General features: G+C 46.8%; 2 protein-coding genes across 2 annotated transcripts in view; both read left to right on the forward strand.

Annotated features, from left to right (window-relative positions):
- Positions 1–8,464, forward strand: part of LOC307079604 (forkhead box protein J3-like) — a gene marked incomplete at both ends in the record, with an annotated part of 44,805 nt that extends 36,341 nt beyond the window's left edge. The window contains 5 exon segments of the mRNA XM_079742041.1: positions 1–196; positions 1,580–1,681; positions 3,899–4,168; positions 7,081–7,182; positions 8,340–8,464. The exon segment at positions 1–196 is cut by the window's left edge and continues 131 nt beyond it. Coding sequence (XP_079598167.1) covers positions 1–196; positions 1,580–1,681; positions 3,899–4,168; positions 7,081–7,182; positions 8,340–8,464 — 795 coding nt within the window.
- A 3,480-nt stretch (positions 8,465–11,944) lies between these two features.
- Positions 11,945–25,153, forward strand: pdpn (podoplanin). Its single transcript, XM_079741065.1, has 4 exons — positions 11,945–12,489; positions 20,946–21,386; positions 21,707–21,815; positions 23,137–25,153. The coding sequence occupies exons 1-4, from the start codon at positions 12,426–12,428 to the stop codon at positions 23,141–23,143; spliced, it is 621 nt and encodes a 206-aa protein (XP_079597191.1). The 5' UTR covers positions 11,945–12,425; the 3' UTR covers positions 23,144–25,153.
- Positions 25,154–25,709: the final 556 nt, after the last annotated feature.

The raw sequence follows: 25,709 nt of genomic DNA on the forward strand, positions 1-25,709 counted from the left end.
GGCGGGGGGGCCCACCACCAGCACCACCACCAGCACCACCACCACCAAGCGCACGGCCACAGCCAGGCTCCGCACCACGCCCACCACCACCACCCGCACCTCTCCCCGCACTCGGCCCACGGCCCGCACCCAGCGCACCCCGGCCAGCACTCCCAGCAGCCCTCCCCTCTCTCCCTCCACGCCCTCGCCGGCACGGGTGAGACCAGCGGCGCGCCGCACCGCGCCACGTCCGGTTTCACACCAGGTGTCACGTCCGGTTTCACACCAGGTGTCACGTCCGGTTTCACACCAGGTGTCACGTCCGGTTTCACACCAGGTGTCACGTCCGGTTTCACACCAGGTGTCACGTCCGGTTTCACACCAGGTGTCACGTCCGGTTTCACACCAGGTGTCACGTCCGGTTTCACACCAGGTGTCACGTCCGGTTTCACACCAGGTGTCACGTCCGGTTTCCATGTCTTCCATGTCGTCAAATCCGATCACATCGGATTTGACGTTAAGTTTCATGTCTTGTTAGGCGTCGGATTTGATATCATGTTTCACATCTGTTTTCACATCAGGTTTCCGATCTGGTTCCACATCCAATTCTAAATACGGCTCACACCAGTTGCACATCGGTTTCGACATCGGGTTTAACGCCTGCACGGCGTTAGCATACCCTTTCGGTGTCAGAGTAGCTTTGACGTCACGAAGAGAACGAGTTTGGAGCAGAGTGGAAGGCTGATTAAGACTGGCAAGCACATACATCAGCTTTTTCAAAAAATGATTACTTAATGATGATTGATTATGATTACTTAATCAAAATTATGGCTTAGGTATAAGTGACAAAATGGCTTTCTGGATCGGTTTTACATCATGGAAGACATACAAAGAAGTTAAAATCCCAAAGATCTTGATTCTGTGTTCACCAGCCCAATAAACGAGGCTCCAACGTGGGGCTCATGAGACGGAGAAAGGAAGGAACACTCCTGTGCTTAATAAGGTCACGGAGCCTTTGATACCATCTGAGCATTCTGCATCTCTCTCTCGCTCTGTCTCTCTCTGTCTCTCTCCCTCTCTCTCCCTCTCTCTCCCTCTTTCCGATTGAATAGAAATCCTTGTCTATAGGAAAGACATGCCACCTTGTGGCCAATTACAGAATTTCTTCCACATAAGCCGCAGTCGATTAGACTCCATTTCAACCGACACAACAATAATGTTAATAGTTTCCAGATCCAATGGGTGTTTTCATGCTGGTCCAAAGGTCTTTATTTCAACACTCTCCTGGATTACGGTGTCAATTAATGTATTCCATTTATAACTGTTCTAAACCAAGTATCCCACCATGTGTCGATCATAGGACTGCATTCCTCTAACATGTAAAGCAGAGGAGAGGAGTGCTTTTAATTGCTGTGGTTGGGGAAGATGTATGTTAGATGCAGTATTTAGTGTTTTAACTCTAGAATGCTAATTTAGAGTTGCAGCTGCTCTTCTGAACCTGAAAGGAGAAAACTATGTTTTAAAACTGTCTGTGTGTGCGTGCATGCGTGCGTGCGTGCGTGCGTGCGTGCGTGCGTGCGTGTGTGTGTGTGTGTCCTAGGTATGTCAGCTGACTGGTATCCTAACTTGGATTGGCTAAAGGAAAGTTGCCGCATCGCCACCAGTTACAACTGGTCTGATGTCGATCTCTCCCCGTTCCAAGGTAACCCCCACACACACACGCACACACCCACACACACACACACACATCTTCATGAATGCTTGTACACAAACCCACACACATTCACAAACACAATATCTGCACCCAAGCACCCATCGAACTACACACTATCGTTATGGCAACGAACACACACAAAGAAACTTGTCTTCTGAGGAACCCCATGGCTGTGTTCATGGCTGTGTTCTGACTTCAGCATCTCCTGGGATCAAACTTTGATGCCCAGAGCAACATGTGTCCCATCAAACAGATTTAGGTCGTCGGGTGACTCAAGGATACTTAAAGATATGCTCGAACACAGTAGTTATCAGGTAAACACAAGGTGGGTTTGCGTCCCCGTCCCCCCGTCCGAACCTTGAAATCAAAATGGCCTGCCCACTCTGGTTACCATAGTAACAAGACACGTAAGCATACGGCTACAGTGGTCAGGCGGAGTGATGAGGTAAACATACTGCCTTCTGATAAATTAGCATTCGGTTCGCTTTAACTTTCTATCCCCGACACCGGAGTCGCTGAGGGAAACGTGCCCCGGTCTGTTTGTTCGACAGCCATTAACCTCTTACCGTTTATTGTGCCTGAATTATAACCTGAACCATTTTCTTCTTCCTAAAACAACAAAATTGTAATAATGTACAAACTATTCTTTGATTTCCATATGCCAAACTCCTGCACTTGGCCCCCAGAACCTCAGAGTTATGAGTCAGAATCACAATTCAATTGCAAGGCCTTTATTGGCATGGGAAACATACGTTGGGATTGCCAAAGCACGTCAAATGTGTGAATCACTCGGATCCGGTATTCGTGGTGAGATATTCTCTCCTATTGCTATTGTTTGCTTTCTTTCTTCTTCTCTCTGTCCTTTTCTGCTCTCGCTCCTTCTCTCTCTCGCTCTCTCAATCTCTCTCTCTCCCCCTCTCTCTCTCTCTCTCTCTCTCTCTCTCACACTGCCTCTCTTTCTCTCGCCCTCTGTTTCCCCTCCCTTCCTTGTTTGTGCGATGTGAATAATCCAATTAGGCTGGGGCTCGGTAACAGGCTCTTATCACGGCTGGTGCACACAGACAGGAACATCCACACATGATGGATGAGAGCGGCTGGTGTAATGAGAGGCAAAAAGACCCCTTGTCCCCCCCCCCTTACTCTCTCTCACTCTCTCTTCCTCTCTCTCGTTCTCTTTCTCAGCCTCTCTCTCTCTTCTTCGCTCTCTCTCTCTCTTCCTCCCTCTCTCACTTTCTCCCTCACGGTATTTCTCCCTCTGTCTGTCTCTGTGGCAAACTTGCTCTCTGTCTCTTTCTGTCTCTCTATCAGTCTCTCACTGACTTCTCCCGTGTTCTCAGTCTTTGTCTCTCTCTCTCTCTCTCTCACTCTCTCTCGCCGTCCCACGGTGCTTGACCTCCTTCCCACCGGAGTAAAGCTTTCTGCCGCCATTTTCTGGCAACCCTCCAAACAGCAGGAAGGAGATGCTCTTCTCTCTCTCTCTCTCTCCCTCTCGCTCTCACTCTCGCTCTCTCTCTCTCTCTCTCCCTCTCTCTCTACCTCTCGCTCTCGCTCTCTCTCTCTCTCTCTCTCCCTCTCGCTCTCTCTCCCTCTCTCTCTCTCTCTGTCTCTCTCGAAGAACAAAGTGAGTTTGATCCAATTGGCACTTCCCGCAGAGAAATGGGAGGATTGTTGGTGCCTAGCTGATGGGAGGATAGAAGCTAAATGAATACTTAATACGGGGGACAGGTTGGGTTTAACTTCAAACGCAATATTGACAAAATCCAGGGTCGTTATTTCTGCTCTACACTTTGATGAAAAAGTTTAAGAGGTGAATGTTTTCTTTTATTCCTGCTCCTCGTTGAATGTTGTGCGCCTTGTGTGTGCGTACGGTAATATTTTGTGAATGTAATGAAAGGATTGGTGCAGCCCTATCGGTTTTGCTGTTCTTTACAATATCCTTCATTTGTTCAATTCAAAACACTCTCACCAAACACCAACGATGTCAGGGACACAACCATCGTTCAGACCTCTGGTGCAAAGCTGAGGCTGTTCTTCCAAAAAACCCCAACACAGCAACACAACTTTGCTGGTGCTTCCACAATCTAAATCACTGTATGTGTGTGTGTGTGTGTGTGTGTGTGTGTGTGTGTGTGTGTGTGTGTGTGTGTGTGTGTGTGTGTGTGTGTGTGTGTGTGTGCGTGCCTGTGTGACCTTTGAACCCGCCAGGCCTGAAGGAGAGCATGCGGCAGGCGGCGCTCAACAACTGGTCTCTGGACGGCGCCCAGATGGCCGACCTCTGCTCCTCCATCAACCAGTTCTTCAGCGCCACCGGGGTCATCCCCACCCAGACGGGGTCCCTGCCCCCCGCCGCCCAGGCCCAGCACCCCACGCCCCAGCCCGGGAGCACCCAGCAGAGCCACGGGGCGCTGCACCCCAAGGCCGGCCAGGCCCACCCTCAGGGCCAGGCTCAGCAGCACAGCCAGCACATCAGCAGCGGTCAGTGGGATCCCTCTGGTCATGCTTGTTAGGGCCGGGCGATTAATCCAATATTGATCGCGATTTAGATTTTTGGGCCAAACCATCTCCAAATGAATATAACTAAGTTGAAACCATATATTTTTTTTAAGTATCTTTATTTTGTTAATTAAATGTTTTATAGAAAATGTGGAACAACTGGATGCATATTTGTATGTTATTTTCTAATTGAACATTTTCTATTTTAACCCTACCATTTTGTGTAATTTTTTAAGGCGAAATTTCGAAGTGCACAGCTACAATGTTCTTTTTTTTCGGGAGAAATGCCTAATAAATCCATCATGTTTTCAACGATTTTTTTGTTTGTTGAATAATCGTGATTTCAATATTGATCAAGATAATGGTGGTTATGATTTTTTCCATAATCTAGCAGCCCTAGCTCTTGTTATTTGAGGAATGAACCGCGACGGGGTGTCCCGTTATTGTGGGGTACTGAGCCTTGGGGCGTCGATGTGGCCGTGGGCACACGGAAGGTGCTTACCCCCTGCAGAAGAACGGATTACACCGAAACGGGACACCCTGTAGAGGGGTGTTCTGCTTATACGACTCATACCACAAAACTCATAGATAATAGTCACTTCCATATATTACGTTTTTGGTTTTTAATCTGCTGAATCAGCTGAAATTGCAATTTTCTTCGGTTGAACTTTGAGCATGTTGACATCTGGTAGATTGTTGTATTTTTTCCGTTATTGTTAGATATGAATCGGTTTGGACTGTTTAAAGGCAGAGTTGTATAAATGCACACCATTGAAACGTTACTGACCAATCAAGACTAAGTACTTAACGATACTGTGGTATAATATCTTGAATTATCTCGAGCTATGATATATCACCATTACTACCACTTTTATATATTATCTCTTCCTGGCTATTGACAGACTGACACGTGTGTAGTGCTTGGGTAATCATACATGACAGCCATCACACTGCATCAGGAAGCACGACGATCTACACACGTGGACAAAATTGTTGGTACCCCTCTGTAAATGAAAGAAAAACCCACAATGGTCACTGAAATAACTTGAAACTGACAAAAGTAATAATAAATAAAAATTTACTGAAAATTAACCAATGAAAATCACACATTGCTTTTGAATTGTGGTTCAACAGAATCATTTTAAAAAACAAACTAATTAAACAGGCCTGGACAAAAATGATGGTACCCTTAACTTAATATTTGGTTGCACAACCTTTTGAGGCAATCACTGCAATCAAACGATTTTTGTAACTGTCAATGAGACTTTTGCACCTGTCAACAGGTATTTTGGCCCACTTTTCATTAGCAAACTGCTCCAGTTGTCTCAGGTTTGAAGGGTGCCTTCTCCAGATGGCATGTTTCAGCTCCTTCCACAGATGTTCAATAGGATTTAGATCAGGGCTCATAGAAGGCCACTTCAGAATAGTCCAATGTCTTGCTCTTAGCCATTCTTGGGTGTTTTTAGCTTCGGGTCATTATCTTGTTGGAGGACCCATGACCTGCGACTGAGACCAAGCTTTCTGACACTAGGCAGCACATTTCTCTCCAGAATGCCTTGATAGTCTTGAGATTTCATTGTACCCTGCACAGATTCAAGACACCCTGTGCCAGATGCAGCAAAGCAGCCCCAGAACATAACTGAGCCTCCTCCATGTTTCACAGTAGGGACAGTGTTCTTTTCTTGGTATGCTTCATTTTTGCGTCTGTGAACATAGAGCTGATGTGCCTTGCCAAAAAGCTCCAGTTTTGTCTCGTCTGTCCATAGGACATTCTCCCAGAAGCTTTGTGGCTTGTCAATATGCATTTTGGCAAATTCCAGTCTCGCTTTTTTATGATTTGCTTTCAACAGTGGTGTCCACCTTGGTCGTCTCCCATGAAGTCCACTTTGGCTCAAACAACGACGGATGGTGCGATCTGACACTGATGTACCTTGACCTTGGAGTTCACCTTTAATTTCTTTGGAGGTTGTTCTGGGCTCTTTGGTTACCATTCTTATTATCCGTCTCTTCATTTTGTCATCAATTTTCCTCCTGCGGCCACGTCCAGGGAGGTTGGCTACAGTCCCATGGACCTTAAACTTCTGAATAATATGTGCAACTGTAGTCACAGGAACATCAAGCTGCTTGGAGATGGTCTTATAGCCTTTACCTTTTACATGCTTGTCTATAATTTTCTTTCTAATCTCCTGAGACAACTCTCTCCTTCGCCTCCTGTGGTCCATGTTGAGTGTGGTACACACCTTGTCACCAAACAGCACAGTGACTACTTTTCACCCTTTAAATAGGCAGACTGACTGATTACAAGTTTGAAGACACCTGTGATGCTAACTAGAGGACACACCTTAGTTTAACATTTCCCTATGGTCAAATTATTTTCAATCTTTTCTAGGGGTACCATCATTTTTGTCCAGGCCTGTTTCATTAGTTTGTTTTTTTAAATGATTCTGTTGAACCACAATTCAAAAGCAATGTCTGATTATCATTGGTTAATTTTCAGTAAATCTTTATTTATTATTACTTTTGTCAGTTTCAAGTTATTTCAGTGACCATTGTGGGTTTTTCTTTCATTAACAGAGGGGTACCAACAATTTTGTCCACGTGTGTATGCTAACACCTATAGAATGAATTGACAACATTATCATGATGACACACCTGCCACACACACACGACACACACGCCGGCTGCGCTTTAAAAAACATTGCCATCTTAAAGGCCCGCCTCCAGCCCTCGCCATGTCAATCAAAGTGTGTGATTCCCGTGGATGATGTCATCATACCAGCCTGCCTGAGTGCAGATGGATCCATGCGTCGGGGGTCATCTTGATGCGCAGCGACAGGGTTTTAAAGACAGACTTCATCTCACGCCGTCATCTTCCCCCCCCCCCCCCCCCCCAGGAAACATGTACATGGATTCCAGACAGAGCATCTCCGCTATGATGACACCCCCTGGATACCCCCACCTCCCTCACCTCGCCCAGACCGGCCCCCCCAGCACAGGTGAGTCTGGGTCTCTAGGATCCACACCAGCCCCCAGCCATGGGGGGAGACGGTGGAGGGATTTCAAAGCATAAGTCCCCATCAGGGCTTGGATGTAGTGTTTGGCACAGCTCGGACGAGCGGAGGCTAATCCCCGTGGAAGATGTCTTGGTGTCATGGAACACGGAGGAGGCATGTTGGCATATGTTCTGCCCTCTATCTGTCTCTCGCTCTCTCTCTCTCTCTCTCTCTCTCTCTCTCTCTCTCTCTCTCTCTCTCTCTCTCTCTCTCCCTCTCAATTCAATATGACATTCAAATGCAGAAATGCATATAATATGATCGTGGTTATTATATAACATATATAATATATATCTATATATTATATCCATATTATATGTATGATTCTAGGACAATAGGACATAAGACAGGTGATATAATAATGTTAGCAATTAAATTTTTGTAATTTGTAAATAAGAATAACGCAATCATATGATAACAACAATTGAATTAAACAACTATCTCCCTTTCCCTTCTCTCTTTCTCCTTCCCTCCTACTGTTTGTCTCTCGGTTTTTCTGTCTCTCTCTCATTCTCTATCTCTCCACGTCTCCCTCTCCACTCTCTACATCCCTCCATGTCACTCTCCCTCACCCTCTCTGTCCCTCCCCTCCCCTCTGTCTCTATTCCTCTCCATCTTCTCTCTCTCTCTGTGTCTCTATGGCTCTCTCTCGTCTCCTCTCTTCATCGCTTCTCCCTTTGTCTATATATTTCTCCATCTGTCCTCTCTCACGGTTTCTTTGTCTTTCTCTGTGCGTCTCTCTCTCTCTCCCCCCCTCTCCTCTCTCTCTGTGTCTCTATGTCTCTCTCTCGTCTCCTCTCTGTGGGTCTCTATGTCTCTCCCCCTCTCCTATGTCTCTCTCTGTCTCCTCTCTCTGTGCGTCTCTCTGTCTCTCCCCCTCTCCTCTCTCTCTGTGTCTCTATGTCTCTCTCTCGCCTCCTCTCTCTGTGCGTCTCTCTGTCTCTCCCCCCTCCTCTCTCTCTGTATCTCTATGTCTCTCTCTCGTCTCCTCTCTCTGTGTCTCTATGTCTCTCTCTCGTCTCCTCTCTCTCTGTGTGTGTCTCTCTCTCTCTCTCTCTCTCTATGTCTCTCTCCCCCCCCCTCTCTCTTTCTTTCTCCAGGCCTCCACAGTCAACTGAGCCAGCAGCAGCACATGCTGCCCCCCCCCCCGGGCCACTTCACCATGAGACGGCTCCCCGCAGCCGACGACATCCAGGACGACTTCGACTGGGACTCCATCGTCTAGAGCGGGGCGAGAGACACTCAGAAGCAAGAAGAGAGAGAGAGAGGGAGAGAGAGAGATAGGGAGTAAGAGAGAGAGAAGGAGAGAAATAGGCAACGTTTGCCTACAAGAAAAACAAAAGACAATCTAAAAAATGAATGATGGAATATGACTTTGCTTGAGATTCATTTCGTTTTTTTTTTATCGCAAGGATGAGGAGTCTAAAGACAATCATATAAAGAAGGACTCAAATGGATATGGGGGTTGATTGGGGACATTAGAAGCTATCTGTATTGTCTTGTCTCATAACCAACCCCCATCCTCCCCCTACTCTCCCCCCCGCCCCCTCCCTTCCCAACAGGTTTACAAAGTCGCCGAAATGTTGTCTCGATGAGGATGGTGAAGTCAAGTCTCTTGTCGTTTTTTTTTCACCTCTCAGTTGTTTTATCGTTATATGTCCGCCCAACATGCACTGTGTGTTGGGGTCTGCTTGGGCTGGGTTGAAAGGTCAAAGATAGAAAATTGCCGGTGAGTGGTCAAGACTCTCTACAACTCTCTCCGGCACCATTGCTGCAAAGATACGTCAAATGCGCCCGGGTTACGGATGTAGGTACCCCTGGTTAATTGGGATCAGCATAGCTCCGGTCCACTTCAAAAGAGGGTCGATTTTAGGTTTTCTTTAGCTTGTTTCATTCAATGGAGTGAAGACACGCCAACCTTTGCTTCAATTACTGACGGTGGAGCACCACCTTGTGGTACAATCAAGGTCGCACTTCAACCTTAATGACAACAAAGCTGCTTGTCAGTCATGAGTATTTTTGTCATCATGCGTGTTTGTTTGTGTGTGTGTGCGTGTGTACGTGTCCTTGTGTTGGTATGCGAATATGAGGGTGTGTGTCTGTCTGTCTGTGGGTACATTTGTGTGTGTGTGTGTCTGTGTGTGTGTGCGCGCGTGTTTGTATGTGCATATGCATCACTGCATGCATGTATGATTTGAATAAGAATAGCGCCCTCAGGGTCTTAGTTTCAGAACAAATCTAAAGCCATGTATCTTATCTCAATGGGTGGAATTGTGCTCTGAGCTGCCTCCCATGACAGAATCTGTCAACCCACGTCTCAATCACTTGGTAAGGCACGCTTAACCCAGTAAGGAGTGATGCTGTGATTCTAGCGTGTTTGTATCCCATAATAATAATAACAAGGCAAAACAGGGCATACAACTAGGGCCAATAGGATTCACTCTTCATATTCAAACTTCCTGTATAATGGCCAGCGGAAAAATACGGATGACCTTGATTTTGAGTGATTGTTGTGAACTTTGACCTGTTGAAGCGTTGAACCTGGTTGATGAAAACCTAATGTTCGATCTGCGTTTCTTGGTGTCTGTTTTTATATTTTATTGGTGCTCCTCCCCAGAATGGATTCCACAGATTAAGCTTTCTGAGACCAGATATTATTGAGACATTCTGACCCAGGAAAGTATGCGATATAATCTCCAGACACAGAGTACACTAGCCAGGCTTCAGACATGTTTGCCGATAAAGATTTTGGGGGATAATGGAGACCTAAAGTACTGTGCTGGTCAATTAATGATTAAGTATTAATCAAAGAAGGCATTGATTAGGACGACTCGCTGATTTTGCACAATTTTAAACATGGTAGCATTGAATGGAGAAGAATGTCTCTTCTGACCTTTTGTTGCATAAAAAAATAGATATTAATGAACTATTACAGCAAGGAAGTGAAGACTTAGGAGAAAATATCCTACATTCTGTCTTGTCTTTATTTATTATAGATGGTGAGCTTTTCATTTTGTCATCGTGTAGCCTACCAGAGTGCATCGATTCTTTAAGGTCAGAATATACATGTTCACCAATCAAAAGAGCCATGTAGACATCAACACATAAATGTTTTTCTATTTAATGGGTATATAACAAACAATCTTAAAGTGGTCTTTCTCGGGAAAGAGCTCAACTCTAAACCAGATGTAAAAGGTTCTTCACAAGGGAATAAAGGTTGTTGTTATTGACATTGAATGCTGTGTTGGGCTGAGCAGCAAATATATCTATCTTTGTACGTTAGTGGGTTGTTGTCCTTGTAAATATCTGTATGTACTCCGCCCATTCGCCCGTGAACTGGTAAAAAAGAGGACAGGTGAAGGCAGAAGAGGAGAACTGTAGTATGGGAAAGTATTTTGTTATTTGTGCTTCGAGCAACATTGTGTACATACCGTCCGTATATTGTAAATAAGTGCTGGAAAAAAAATTGCATTGGCTTTTTGTGTGTGTCATAAATATTCTGTGTATGGCGCTTTGTTACGTTTTGTTTCAGTGTTTATTAAAATGTCATTGACCATTTTTACCGCACAACTTTTTTCTGTGGTTATTCTTCTATCAATAATAATTGATAAGTGGCCCTCTGTTATTTCATAATCAATATTAAGGGAAAATATTCCCTCTTCTCATAGGATAGTTTAGATTTCTACATTTAGATATAGGCCTATATAAACTCATTCTATTTGTTTTACAAAGTGAAGTCAATTGAGAGATTTAAAAAAACAAACCCCTACATTTTGTGACTAGATATAGGGGGGGAAATCCATAGACAATATTCAAGAAACTTTCAAATATTCAAACTTCCAAGTCTTATTTCTCAACATTTTTATCCATACCGTTTACCGTCCAACAGGTGGCATCCTCGTGCCAACATGGCGTTCGGTCGGGTGTCTCCTCGCGGCGGACCACCGGGCTCGTGCTGTGTGAAAGTCACACAGTGTTCCAACTGTATTTACGACCCCTTCTCATTGGAGCAGCGGCGGGGGTGAGAGGTTGGTGGGTTTAAAAAAGCTAAAAAATCCCATTCCTCTGGCTAACATTTTTACCTGACAGAAGCAACAAGATCTTTGTGTTAAGAGATCGTTAAAAACACACATTGTTGGGCGACGTTTACATCCACATCGGCCCTTTTTTTCTTGGTTCAAATCATTAGCTTTGGATTTCATATGGTCTATGCTTTGGACTGACCAAATGACTAACCTTTGAATCTGGAGGGATATGATTAAAACCCAAAACACAGGGTGGAACTGAAATCGTTGATCAACGACTATCTCATTCCCCTCAGCCCTCACTTCACTGTATGAAGCATTTCATGCATTCACCAACACTGCTCACACATCTAATCTCTCTGTTCATTCACTGACTCGCCTGTGTTTTTCCGTTTTTGTAGACGAATATTGGCAGTGTTTTTAAGGTGTCTGTCTGGATAATTCCACAGGCTAAACACCACAGTGCTGTTTATTTGTCTTGTTTTTGTGGTCGTCGTGTGTTTGACTAATATTATCGGGGCTTCAGGGAACAGAAAGGGGGCCGGACCACCTAACTACTGCTTACTGCCCAGGCAACCCCCCCCCCCCCCCCCCCCAAACCACCACTCCCCCCACCCTCAAACACACACACGCACACGCACACACACATCCACCCCAGTTTATGGGACCCCTCCTCCATCGCTGCTCCGCTTACAGTCTCTCTCTCTTTCTCTCTCACCATTTCCTCTACACCAGCAGAGCCTCTGTAACATCCTCAAACCTCTCTTACTCACTCCTTCTCTCTCACCGTGCCTCTCGCTCATCTCTCTACTCTGCCAGTATACCCACCATCAGCTCACTCCAACTCCAGCTCACACCGACTCCAGCTCTTTCTTTTGTTCCTGCCTCCTCGCTGCTGCCGGCCCTCAGCTCCTCCAGACAAAAGAAAATCAACTCAAAAAAACTTTGGGGATTCTTTTCCGGCTTTTGGGTTTTTTAACCTCTCTGACCCTCTGCTCTTCCTACTCCGGACGGGGAGAGGCTGACTGGTGTGCGCGAGCTGAACCCGTTGCCTTGCTCTTTGCCCTCCTGAGGAACTCTCTCTGACACCCCTGACCGGAGGAAGACGTGCACGGAGAACATCTCAATATTCTTTGCTCGTGTTCAAAGTTATCCGCCACCATGAAAGTTCAGCTGCTGATCTTGTTGGCCCTGGCCGGTCCCTTCTGCGGCGTCACACGTGCCAGTAAGTCAACCACTCTCTCTCGCTATGGTCTCTCTAAGTCTCTCTCTCACACTCTCTCTTAGGTCTCTCTATGGTCTCTCTGTGTCTCTCTCCCTCACGCTCTCTCTATGGTCTCTCTATGTCTCTCTCTACCTCTCTCTCTATGCCTCTATCTCATGCTCTCTCTATGGTCTCTCTATGTCTCTCTCTACCTCTCTCTCTATGTCTCTATCTCATGCTCTCTCTATGGTCTCTCTAAGTCTCTCTCTCACACTCTCTCTTGAGTCTCTCTATGGTCTCTCTATGTCCCTCTCTCTCCCTCTTTTTCAATTTCATTCTCACGCTCTCTCTCTCTCTGGTCTTTCCATGTCTCTCTGTCACTCTATCCCTATCGTTTCTCTATGGCTCCCTATGGTCTCCAAGGTCTCTCATTGCTCTCTTTTTCTGGTCTTTCTTTGTCTCCTTCTCTAACTCACTCCGGTCTCTCTCTCTCTCTCTCTCTCTCTCTGGTGTCTCTCTCTCTCTCTCTCTCTCTCTGGTGTCTCTGTGGTTGGGCTTTCAAGTCCAGGACACTGTGTCCCCAGTCATCTTTTCTCTGTTCTCTCTACGTACGGCTGCTTTCTGCCCTCCGCAAAACACACACTCCATAAATAAACACACACTCCATACACAAACACACACTGACTCCATACACACACTTTTCGGCCCTGCTCTCATAAACTTTTTTTTATCAGTCTGTTGCACACCCCGTCTAGTTCGGCACAGAAAAAAAAAAAAAAAAAGCAAAACCGCGATGGCGGTTTTCCACCGACATCTGATCTCTTACTCACTGCAGTTCATCCCCTTTGAATGTCAAGGAATCCCCTTTTTATTTGATTTGATATCTGAGCTAGCGTTTTTATTGCTCCTTGTTGGTGTACAAAGCAATCTGGGAATGTGGGTTGTTTAAAGGCTGGGGTAAATATATACACGAGGTTCATTCTGACAGCCAACCTCTGTCTTTATCTGTAAGCCAATCGCTTTTTCCTCCCCAATACTTCCTAAACTCTACACAAAGCTGGCAGCAGGATGGCACCAAGTGTGTGTTTGAGAGATATGAGAAAGGGGGCTGATGTGATGTAATGGAGCGCCCGCGTGATCTCAAAGTGCAAGGAATATCCTTCTGGAAGGATCCCAAACCAGCGCTCGTATATACATGGGGAAGGGTGTGTGTGTGTGTGTGTGTGTGTGTGGGTGTGTGGGTGTGTGGGTGTGTATGTGGGTGGGTGTGGCCGGGGTGTATGTGTGTGTCACAGTGAACACTATATCCTGAACACATGTCTCTACCTCTGCCGTTCCCCTCTACAGTTTCTGTTAATTTAATTGGGAAATTAGAATTTTCTTCTTCTCCCAAAATCTGATCGCCCAACTCTCTGTCTGTCTCTCTCTCTCTCTCTCAGCCCACCCTCTCAATCTGTCTCTATCTCTTTCTCTCTATTTCCTTGTACTGCTTTACTCTCTGCTTCCTTGATCAAGGCAACCCCCACCCCTCACCCAGGAGAAGGGGTGTGTGTGTGCGTGTCTGTGTGTGCGTGTGTGTGTGTGTGTGTGCGTGTGTGTGTGTGTGTGCATATGTGTGTGTGTATAAATAGCGCTAACGAGAGGCTCATATGGATGGGCGCGGTGTTAGACACGGCAGAGAGCGAGAGAGAGAGATAGCAATAGAGAGAGAGAGAGAGAGAGAGAGAGAGAGAGAGAGAGAGAGAGAGAGAGAGAGAGAGAGAGAGTGAGAGGTCTTGCCCTCCATGAGTTGACATTCATCATTACTATGTGTCCCCCCAGTTTTCACTTACCCATCTTTGGCGGGGTGTCAAACTTAACCCCCCCCCCCCCCCCCAAACACACATTGACATGCTCCTCTTCCCCCACCCCACCCCTTTGCCTGTTGCCCACTCCTTCCATGTAAACCCCCTTCGCACACACGCACACACACACACACACACACACACACACACGCACAGGGGGCGTAGAGTTGGTGGAACAGAGAGGGACCGATAGGTGCTTAAGGTCTATTTTTAAGTGGCAGCCTGGGGCCTGGGGGGCCTCCTGTTTAACACGCTGCTCTGCTCCTAATAGCCAAACGTAGGGAAAATGCAACTACACAAGGTCTACACAGCAAAAAAAAACCTTGTTCTCGTTTTTTGGCGGGAAAGTAGGTGGGGGATCTGAAAGGCGAAGCATTGCAGGGGTCATCATACATGCCATGTAGGCCCACTTCGGTTTAATATTTGCATTGACTATTTTCTCTTCAAACCCCTGGCCCCTGACTTGCAAACCCTGAGCATCCTTTACAAAGAAAAAAGCTCCCCCACTTCCCTCCCTTCCTTCCCCTCCCGCCCTCCATCTCCAGCCTGTTACCCTGCCTGGTAATGATGTCCTGTCTGCTCTCCCTGGCATTTTACTGCTCCCGGTGCATCTGGTCGCTCAGGAGTAAAAGAGGGAGAGGGAGGGAGAGGGGGAGAGGGAGGGGGGGGAGAGAGGTCAATGCCCTCTGTCTGTGCCACTGGAAGAAAGAAAAGAAACTGAAAACGAGTCAATCGTTGGAGTCAGCCACTCGTGTCTGACCAGACACCCACCCCATGGTTTGGATAGCCCCAGGGCCAGAAGCGAGGGGAGAGGCTGGGGAACACAAGCACGCCACACGTCACCCGGCTGTCCGTCCCCAGCGGGAAAGAGCTCGCAGGAAAACAAGCAAGCAACAGACACTCCCAAGCTTTCTTTTCATGAGAAGAGAGACATGAGTGTTGGGAAAAGGAGGGTCCTTTTAGATGTGTGTGTGTCTGCTTTTGTGCGTGTGCTTGCATGCATGTGTGTCTGTGTGTGTGTGTCTGTGTGTGTGTGTGTGTGTGTGTGTGTGTTATGTCCACAGCTTGATGGCCACATGATGTGTTTTCCCAGTGTGGCAGACATTCAACAAGTGGCTAATTCAGTCTCTTTTGGTTGGACGAGTGTGGCATTCCAGTAACAAGTCGCAAGGCAATGCCAGTGTCTCTCTCTCTCTCTCTCTCTTGGTCTCTCTCCCCCTATAGCTCTCTCATTCTCTCTCCCTCCCTCTCCCCCAATATCTCTCTCGTTCTCTGTCTCTCTCTCTTTCCCCCCTCTCTCTATGTCTCTCTACTTTTCTCATTCTGTTTTCCTCTCTTATTCTCTTTCTCTCCCTCTCTCTAGCTCTCCCTCCCTCTCTCCCTCCTTCCCTCTCACTCTCTCTCTCTCTCTGTCTTTCACTAAAGAAAGACCACATCCTCCATTTCTTCCTGTATCAGAACAAACTGATGTCTCCAATGTCTGGCACGCACACAAATCTTAGATACAGTCAGAACTGAACCGCAGTCTGAGGTACACGTCCGGGAAGACAGAGTTTGCCAGGGCTGTGCAAGTGTACACTTACACAAGCAGAAGGGTGTTTTATGATGTGTAGAGGGTCGGATTTGAAGCTCTCCTCAGATTAGAACGTTTAGGGCCTCGATGATGTATCACTCGACACCGCTTTCTGACAGGGTATCATTATTTACAGAGATATCCCTTTCACAGAATTGGGTTTGTTTGACAGAAATGCAGGTGAAACATGTACAAACATGTGTCTTCTTTTTTTATTAATGGACGTGATTCACTCGCTTATTAATGTTGTCCATCCATAAATCATGACTGTGTTTTTGTTTTATTTTATTCTGAGACATACATACAGACAGACGTACATCCGGTTTCATTCTGGATGAAATTGAAGCCGCCTTAATCATGCTCCAACCACCTGTAATCTGTACTGCTGGACTTGGAATGTCTGTGCTGTTTTCACTGGGCTGATGTAACCGTATGTGCGCCCCTTAACAAAGACAGATAGGAAGTGTGTGTGAATGTGTGCGTGTGCTTGTGAGTGTGTGTGCGTGACACTACTACTGCAAGGGAACAAAGCCAGGCCCAAACAGCCGCGTACTCGGTGCCGTGTGATAACAATCGCTGAGCAGATTCCACTAGCACACAACGCCCGCCCCCACACATCCCCCCCGGTAGCACGGCACGCCACTCATACGAGATTGGGCGGAGGAGTTGCCGTGCCACTCGGTACTGGGTGCTGACACAGCCAGGAGGGGCCCGTCCCCTCTGACTCATACTCCTCCACCTCCAAAGACCACCAGCACGAGAAAACACTAAATAAATCCTGGTCTAAACCCCAAGGTCGGGCCCACCGCCGCCACTCCCGCATACTGAGAGCAGATGGATGCTGTCCAACATATGGCGGCCCCGCGACGGACGAGCCTGCGTGTCTACGCTGTGTTTGTGTTGTGTTTGTGTTGCACATGCATTGCAACACAAACACAGAAGCGTGCACCCACGTAGCCACACACACACACACACACACACACACACACACACACACACACACACACACACACACACACACGCGCACACACACACACACACTCGTACACAAAGAAAGCTGCTGTCTGTCTGCTGTCTCTGTCTTCATGCTTTGCCGTGGGGCGGATGGGGCACAGCCCTGCCCCACCCCACCTACCCTCACCTCCCATGCAACTAGTTACACAATGCCCTCCTCCCTCGCTCGTCCCCTCTTTCCATTCATACGATGCATCGGTCTCTCTTTCCATTTGTCCATCTGTGTTGTGAGCGTTTGGTATTTTATTAGCAAGACTTTGAGACAACAAGTTGGGTTAAGATCACGGTACAAAATGTCAGTAGCGGATTTTTGCCTATTTTTGGATGCAAGTCATTTAGAAAGAAATTTCTCAAGAAAGTAATCAGTGTCATCTATCGTTGTGAGATAAAGTGTCCGGATATGAGGGACGAGCTGTGCAGAGGAAGTCAAGGCTATGTCAAAGATTAGAAGATAAAGATTCATGTGAAATAAATCATGAACATAATTAGAACTTTGTTTTCTGCAAAATTTTGTCAACCAAGATAAAGAAAGGAAGCAGGCCACACTTCATTAACGTTCAATCATCTACCCCAAACTTTGACCCTACAATCTATATTTGTATTATTTGTCCTTAGCTTTAAATTTAGATATATTTTTCAGGATCAAACTGAAATCTCTTATTATGATCAACAACCTAACCCATGTAATGTCAGTACATGTTTTCCGTTAGGTTTTCTGTATTTCTATCGGTATAGTAATCAGGTGTTTTAGCTTCGGAAAACTACCAGTGCACCAACAACATCAGCTGTGGCTGACGTGGACCCACAGAATCTTCAACACATGGTTCGCACGTTCATCATTCAGGACTACAGTCCTGAAGGCATACTCATCGCACACGTGCTCCTGAATGTTTATTGGACGTCTGCTACGAGACTTGCGCAGGATTGGTTCATGCAGCGACAGACAGGAAGACGTCTGACTCCGGAGAGGGAATGAGTCAAGGGCTGTTCTCCCTCCAGAATGCAATTCACTTTAGAGACATTCAGAGACATTCTGTACTTTCTTACCATTTTCCACTGCGCCTATTTGTACTCTCACCCCTTCAAAGCCTCACTCTGTGCTGTTTTGTCGTCTCTCTCTGGGGAAGAAAGTATAGACCTTCATCCTATGCAGGGTCGGTTCTCTATAGGCCAACCATTTGTCAGTTGTTGTGTCTATTTGTATTTAACATCCACATATGTGGCTGGAGGTTGTGGCTCCTAGGTCATACCAGGGTGCTGGCTAGAGAAGACCTCGGTTAACCGGTGAAGCCTCTGGCCATGTTTATGTCTTCTTACCTTCCCAAGACCAGAAGATGAACTGACCGGCAGAATATCTTGGACGGTCCTCCCTTCAGGCTGTTCTTGTTGTAATCTATGTGTCCCCCTTTTGTGTTTTGTGGGTTACCTCTGTTACGTGTCTTGTCCCTCATTCCCCTGATCATGCTCTACTAGACACTGAATCAATGCTTGTCTCTCTCACTCTCTCTCGCTCCCTCTCGCTCTCTCTCTCCCTCTTTTTGTCTGTTTGTCTCCCACCTTCAAATTACATTTTTTATCGGCATCACAGGTATTTTTATAATACCAACCAGTTAATGAGCAGGGTATAATTGCTCTCATTCATTCTCATGTCCCCTCTTTATCCTTGGCACCTACCCGGTGTCTCTCTGTCGCCCTGCCTCCCTCTCTCTCCATAGGTTGAGCCCTGCGGAGAGCCTTCTCATATGGAGTCAGCTTAATGGAGAAGGAGAAATAATGAAAGGCCTAATGAGGATTAAGGGTAATAGAATGAGCAGTAAGAAGGCGGAAGCGCAGGGATGAAGAGCCCCGCGAAAGAAAGCAAGAGAGGAAAATCAGAGCATAAGGTTGGAGGAGGGTGGAGGTTTTAGCTAAGGAGTCTACCAGGGTGAGAGAGACTAGAGAGAGACGGGGGAGGGGGACAAAAACTTGACGTTTGTATTCGGCACAGGCGAGCCACAGCCCCGGGAAGGAAACACTACTTAAGCACTAATTGTGGGAGAGTTGTGTGGACATAATGAAACAATTGTAAGCGGGCCATGCTTTGGTTGTGTGTGTGTGTGTGTGTGTGTGTGGGGGTGGGGGGGGGGAGGGGGGGGGGGGGTGGCTGTGTGTGTGTGTGTGTGTGTGTGTGTGTGTGTGTGTGTGTGTGTTTGTGTGTGTATTTTGGAGTGTCTCAAAGGGAGGCATGTGTGTCTGTTGCAGCCGTTGGCTTGTCTGTGTGTGTGTGTGTGTTTTTTTTGTGAGCGTATGTGTGTGCTTTGGGTCTAAAAAGGATGATGGGGGGGGAGAGGGCGGAAAGAGGGGCGTGCGGGGCATGTGATTACTCATCGTGGCAAGGCCATTCTCTGCAAAGCATATCATGGCATACAGACATTCCAAACAGACGCCGTGGTCACCCCCCCGCCCCGACGGCTACTTAGTCAGAGTGGAGAGGTATGGACGTATGTGGGGTGGAGGGGTTCTCAATGTACACCACCTGTTGCCAATGAACATGGAATTAGCTCTAACGGTGCCACCACGGCCGCCTGATAACCAGAGCCACGGAGAGAGTTATTTATACCGTTACGGAGCGTTGTGCGCTATTATCAGTATTCCCGAACAATCGGACTCATGGGCTCGAGGGAGAGTGATGTCAGAGGCTAAGTTTAGAGGACCTCTCATTCCAGAGGGAGCGCTAGTTTAGAAGGGAGCTGAAGAAACTGACGATGGGGGAAAAGAAAGTTTTTCTACGGGGTAAAAAATAAAAAGGGTTTGAGAGATTTTGGGCCAACATCATCTTGCCAGTGGAAAGTAAACCGTAGGCGGTAATTTCGGTGCCACGGTGAAATCTACCTCCTTCATTTTGTGAGGCTGCGCTGTCCAGGCTATGGTTCTCGGTTGCGGTTTAGGAGGAGGTTGAAAACACAGGGAGGTAGCGCCGGGTTGCTGCAGGGGAAATGGCTGGGTTTGAGTCAGGGCCCTTCCTGGTCCAAGTCCTGATGAGAGGCACTGCGTTAAACACATGTCCTGGTGTATGCAGTCATCCTCTGTAAAATGGCAGCCTTCCCTCTGACCGACATCAAACCGATGACACGCCCGCTGAACCTCTTCAAATGTGGCCACCCGTTCCATTATTGATTTTATTTTAAATCATTATGCTGATGGTGATGATGATGGGTAAACTAATAGGTCAAAACACGACAATCACGACCCCCGGTTGTCAATTACCATTCAGGACGGTTTTATTAAAAGGTCAGGGCAGCATTCTTGGCGGTGTTATTTTTACACTGCCCAGATCGTATCAACAACCCTCCCACAGGATCAAGGAGGTCTTCTTCAGATCACTTAAAGGGAAACACTTTGTTAAAAGCCTGGTTGTGCTGTAGCTCGGCGGCGACTCCATCTGCCCCCTCTTTTCCTTAAAACAACCTAATTGTAGAACAACAGAGGGTTAAATTACCTCTGACACGGCTCCCTGTGCCCGCTCTCTCTCCCCCGAGCGTACGACTTCCTCTGGAAGGATCTACGCGGAGATCTGGCGGGCCTGCGGAATGCCCATGAGACAGAAAGCAGCAGTATTCAGGGCAAAGCTGCAGGTGTGGCCTGGGGTTCAAGATGTTTACTCAAGTCACAGGGTGCGGTGGCCATGTTGTTTCTGGGGGTCATGGTAACATGGTGTTCAGGAGGGAGGCGGACAGGATGAGCTCACGGGATGACGTCCTGGCAGAGGATGTGGGAGACTGTGAAAAAACTTTATGTGTCCAAGAGGAGTATGAATGTTTAACCCTGGGACTCACCAAAAGGGGCCAGGGAAGGGCATTGTATAACCACACACTGGATCAGGATTTAGGTGTCACTGATTTAATTTAGGGCTACTTTACAGCATAGCATTTATCTAACCCTATTCCATCAACTGCACATCCTTCCTCCTTCCATCCATCTATCCATCCAGCCATCCCCACATTCCACATCCAACGATCGATCATCCACCTGTATCGTCTAACTCATCCTCCTGCTTGTCCCCCTAGGTCCCACCAGTCTCCCCGAAGAAGTGGGGGGTATAACCGAGGCTATGCATAAAACCACAGAGGAAGCGCACGAAGTGGTCACCGGGGCCCCCACGAACGTACCAGAAGATCCCACCGCCAAAGGCACCACAGCAGCCACCGCAGAGGTCACCACGGAGACCGCCCACGAGGCCTCCCCAACCCACGGAGGAACCACAAAGGCCGCCGTAGAAGTCAACACAGGGGCCACCCCAGAGGTCGCCACAGGAGCGGCCACCATATCCGAAACAGAGGCTGCGACGGCGCAGGCGACCGTGGAAGACGCTTTCACCACCCAGGCCGCCCTCGCGGAGTCCACGGCTGTGGAGGTGACGGAAGCGGCGGCTAAGAAAGCTGCAACCACGGACACCCTGGTGGACGACACAGAGGCTAGCGTGGAGGGCGAGATACAATTGGAGGACGGTGAGGGCCATGTGGGCACTATATGGGGGCTAATGTGGGCTGCATTCAAACCAAGCTCACGTATAGGATAGCATTAAAACCAAGCTAACGAAATGGGCTAGCATTCAAACCAAGCTAACTACTGGTTGTTGTTGTTTGTGGCGCTAGTGTAGAAACGGTTTAGAAATTGGACCCTTTGTTTGGATCATCGAATCAAATCTATACCATTATAGTTGCTTTACCCTTTTTCTATATCATTCATCTCTTTGAAATGAACAATATCAGTGATGTAGAGAAGCAAGTAGAACTTGTATAAAGATGTTTTTTTTTCCGTCGTGCAGAAGCAATGAGTTCGGGCAAGGTGGTCGGAGTGGTCATCGGCGTCGTGTTCGCGATTGTCTTCGCCATCGTTGGGATCATCGCCTTCGTGAGGAGGATGGGCAAATACTCGTAAGTACCTCCCATCCCTTGGTCATCAAAAACACACAAATACTCACCAGCCTTTTGCATATTACAGACGTACGCGTGCATGCAAGTGGCAGACACGCACGCCTGTGTCGTGATCACCGGCAACTTACGCCACCACGCATGATTCCCATGATGCAATAGCTTTGAATGACATAGGCGTCGGTGCGAATCCCCTTCGGAGAGACGTCGGACTCTCGGGGCCGTCTCAGAATACTGCAGTGTCATTCAGACCACAACCGGCCGGGATCCTCGGCTGAGTGCGCATGGCGAAGCACGTCTTGGAAATAACAGCTGTTTTTCCAGCGCACCACACCCATCTGAGAGCAGGGTGGCACCGGGACCTGAATGTGTCTGCATGTGTCACTGAACGCCGCTGTGTCTCTGTGTCGCAGGGCCGCCAAGAAAGCCAAGATCGTGAAAAGAAAGCGGGCATCTTGGTTTCTGTAATATATACATCATTATATATTCGTTTTTTTACCCCACCTCGTGCTAAATGACTTGAGACCCCTGCTTAATACTGTGTAGAGTCAAGTCTTAACAGAACACCCTGACACGCTATGTTGACCACTGACCCAACAATCTCGTCCTAACTTGTGTTTCTATGTCTTGTCTGTTAGCCTTTCTCATGTTGGGCTCATACAAATGTAACCCTTTCGGTGTGACAGTCTGTCATTAAACCATAACTACTTGTATTAAACACTACGGCTATACTGAAGATTACTTCAGTTTCCGTCCAGATAATCAACATTTGAAAAACATTGAGAGAAGAGGAAGCTACGAGGAGCTTGTGGCTTTTTTTATCTATCGTTAACACACACACAGCTTTAATCATCAAGTCTTCTTTTATCTGTCTTACCAGCATAAACATATGAGTGGATTGGCCAATGTTAGGATTCACTTCAATGATTGCAGCCCTATTCCATTGCTTGCAACCGGTTTCCAATCAAATTTTGCTGCGGCAATTAATGGCTACGTTTAAAGCCACAATTTCTAAATTGAACCAGACCAAACCAAGCCCTGCCTCCTAGACTTCTCTTTGAATGCCTGCACCACTGGCAAGTCAAAATAGCTCTCTAATTCAGGACGAGATCATGGATCAATGAGCAGAACTCCTCACAGTGGCCTTCAATAACCCATCCCTAAGCAACTCTGAAGCAGAAGCCTACCCCTGGACCCAGCCATTCTTCTCCTCTGAATGTTATCTGAAGTTCTGGGGTTGAACACATTGGCTTGCTGCAGCCCTTTGTCCTTCCCCAGCCTGTATTGTAACCCCTTCTTCTTCTTTTCTCTCTGTTTCCCACAGGCCATGAAGGAAAGAAGGAAAAACAAAGAGGCAGGAGCGCCCAGAGTTCTGGAAATTGTGAACTACTGAAATGTGATGTCATTTCCTGTCATTAAACAACCATGCTATCAGCACTAGTCAAGCACTAGTGTGTGTGTGTGTGTGTGTGTGTGTGTGTGTGTGTGTGTGTGTGTGTGTGTGTGTGTGTGTGTGTGTGTGTGTGTGTGTGAGTGAGAGAGAGAGAGAGAGTGTGAGAGTGTGCCTGTGTGTGTGTCTCCGTGTTATTCAGAGTTTGTGTGTGCGCCTATGTGTGTGTGTGAGAGTGTGTGATAGTGCGCCTGTGTGTGTGTGTGTGTCCGCCTGTGTCTTTGTGTGTGTGTTTGTGTGTCTGTGTGTGTGTGTGTGTATATGTTTATATGTTTGTGTCGGTGGGCTGGTGGAGAAGAAAAAGGACAAGCAATCATCCGTAGATCCTCCCACAGCTCCACCGACCACCACCACCCAACCCCTCATCTCCATCGACCCACACCAACCCACCCCCACCCCCACAACCCAACATGGTGGGGGGAATTCTCTAGAAGACCTTCAAGGCCCATTTGTTTGCGTCTATAAAAGAGACTGCTACTAAGTTATTTGGCCGGTGGTGCTGTGAGCGTGCAACCTCTGGACGTGGGCGGTGTTTATCTCAAGACCAGTTAATGCGACAAGAAAGAGGCCGCGAGTGGCTCCATGTTAGTTTTCCTTCAAACAAAATATAGGTTTTATCAAATGAGGAAGTTCGGCGAAAGGATGCTACGAATTCCAAAAGGATGTACATATACAGTCAAATGTGAGGAGGTGACTTAGTCCGCAGATCATTTCGATCCATCTCTTTCTCACCGTTTCGTACCTTTAGCTTTCTACTAACACAGAGAAGCACACACAGCAGCCATTCAGACTCTGCTGCTGCTGCTGCTGCTGCTATGTCCAAAGAACAATTAGAAAAGTATTCAGACCACCAGCCAAAGTTACTGTTGTTTTTTTTCCCTTATAAAACACTTTAAACAAATTGGGTTACCTTGCCAAAGTAACTTGACATAAAACGAAACCTCAGACAATCGCATGAAGCACCTAGTGCAGATGTTGTTCTGACAAGGGCTAACGTAGAGAGCCTGATAGGAAACTAGACACCTTCATTTGCGAGGGGTAACGTGACACATTCTGCCCTATTTAACACTGACTTATAAAAACATAGTACATATCTGTGAAATTCAGCAGAAGGGTTTGTGCCACTGTCTCTCTGGTATTCCACCTAGTTTAGTTGGGGAGGATTTGAAAGCGGCATTAATGTGAATTGCCGAGTACAGGCCTATTTTACGTCAGCTAGTCCGTAATAAAAACGTTTGGCTTCCTCCCATCCGAATGGCCATCCTTTCCAACATTTTAACACATCTCAGTGTTTCATAGACAATGTGTAGCATTTACTTACTGAATGTATTTATAGCACAGCAGCACTCACACAACTAGCAAGTACCCCAAAACAGCCATGGACAAACACAAGCACAACCCCAGCTGACAGAGATGAACTACTTTTTTGATTTTAGTGCTCAGCGTAAGGCAGCGACGCCCTGTCGTGTATTTTGTTGTTCTTGTTTTGTTAATTAGATTCTTGTTCTTATTCTCGCATTTGACCGTTCAGTAATGGTAAAAAAATTAACTCTGCTTAGCTCTGCTTGATTTTACAATCTCAGTTTAATTGTCGTGCACTGAACGAGTGATCTAACGTTTAATGGCGAGGCTTTAGACACCGCAAACATTTGCAACGCTATCTATCTTCACAGCCCTGTGCACCCCGCCCTGGCCCCTATTACCACGTAGTAACAAATGGCTCTTTTTTTTTTTTGCTTTAATTTGTATACTTTTATTTAATTGCAGTGTCTTTGCTCATACTGTTTCAATAAAAAAAATCAAATGCTAAACTTTGTATCTTCACTGTTTTTATCATTCAACATATTTTTCTGGAAAATATCAATGGAACGATTAAAAATATATATATTTATGTTGTTTGTTGTATGTTATTTAATCTGGGTATCTTTTTCATCTGTACAAGCAAAATGGTGCCAATAGTCTATTGGTCTCATACACAGCTAGCCATAAAGCAGAGATGCATATTTTCAATCTTTTTAGAGAAACACAAACACAACATTACCCAGCATACACTTGGGCTGCGAGAAGTTGCCTAATCCAATTGGCTCATTTTGTGTAATGCATTAAATATATAAAAAACACCCATTCTCCCAAAACGGAGACAAAAACAACTCCAAATATGGAAAAACATACGGCCGGCGACCGTTAATTCCGTTAAGAGCTCCCAATGGCTAGGTGTGTGTTGTTTTTTTTTATGTTTCATGTTATGAAGTTGTTGTTTTTTTTACAAGATGCCGTTAAGCAGGGGTGCGACTCAAGGCTTTGGGCTGCAAGCAGCACAGAGATGCCCAGTGTCTGGCTAACGTCTCTCCTGTGGTTTTAGGCAGCAGGCCCAGCTACACCCACCTATCAGCCTGGCCTCAGCCAGCCTCAACTCACAGAACCCCCTCCACCAGCGTCCTGCTGCC

This window comes from Pollachius pollachius (genome assembly GCF_949987615.1).
Source record: "Pollachius pollachius genome assembly, chromosome: 8".
Taxonomy (NCBI): Eukaryota; Metazoa; Chordata; class Actinopteri; order Gadiformes; family Gadidae; genus Pollachius; species Pollachius pollachius.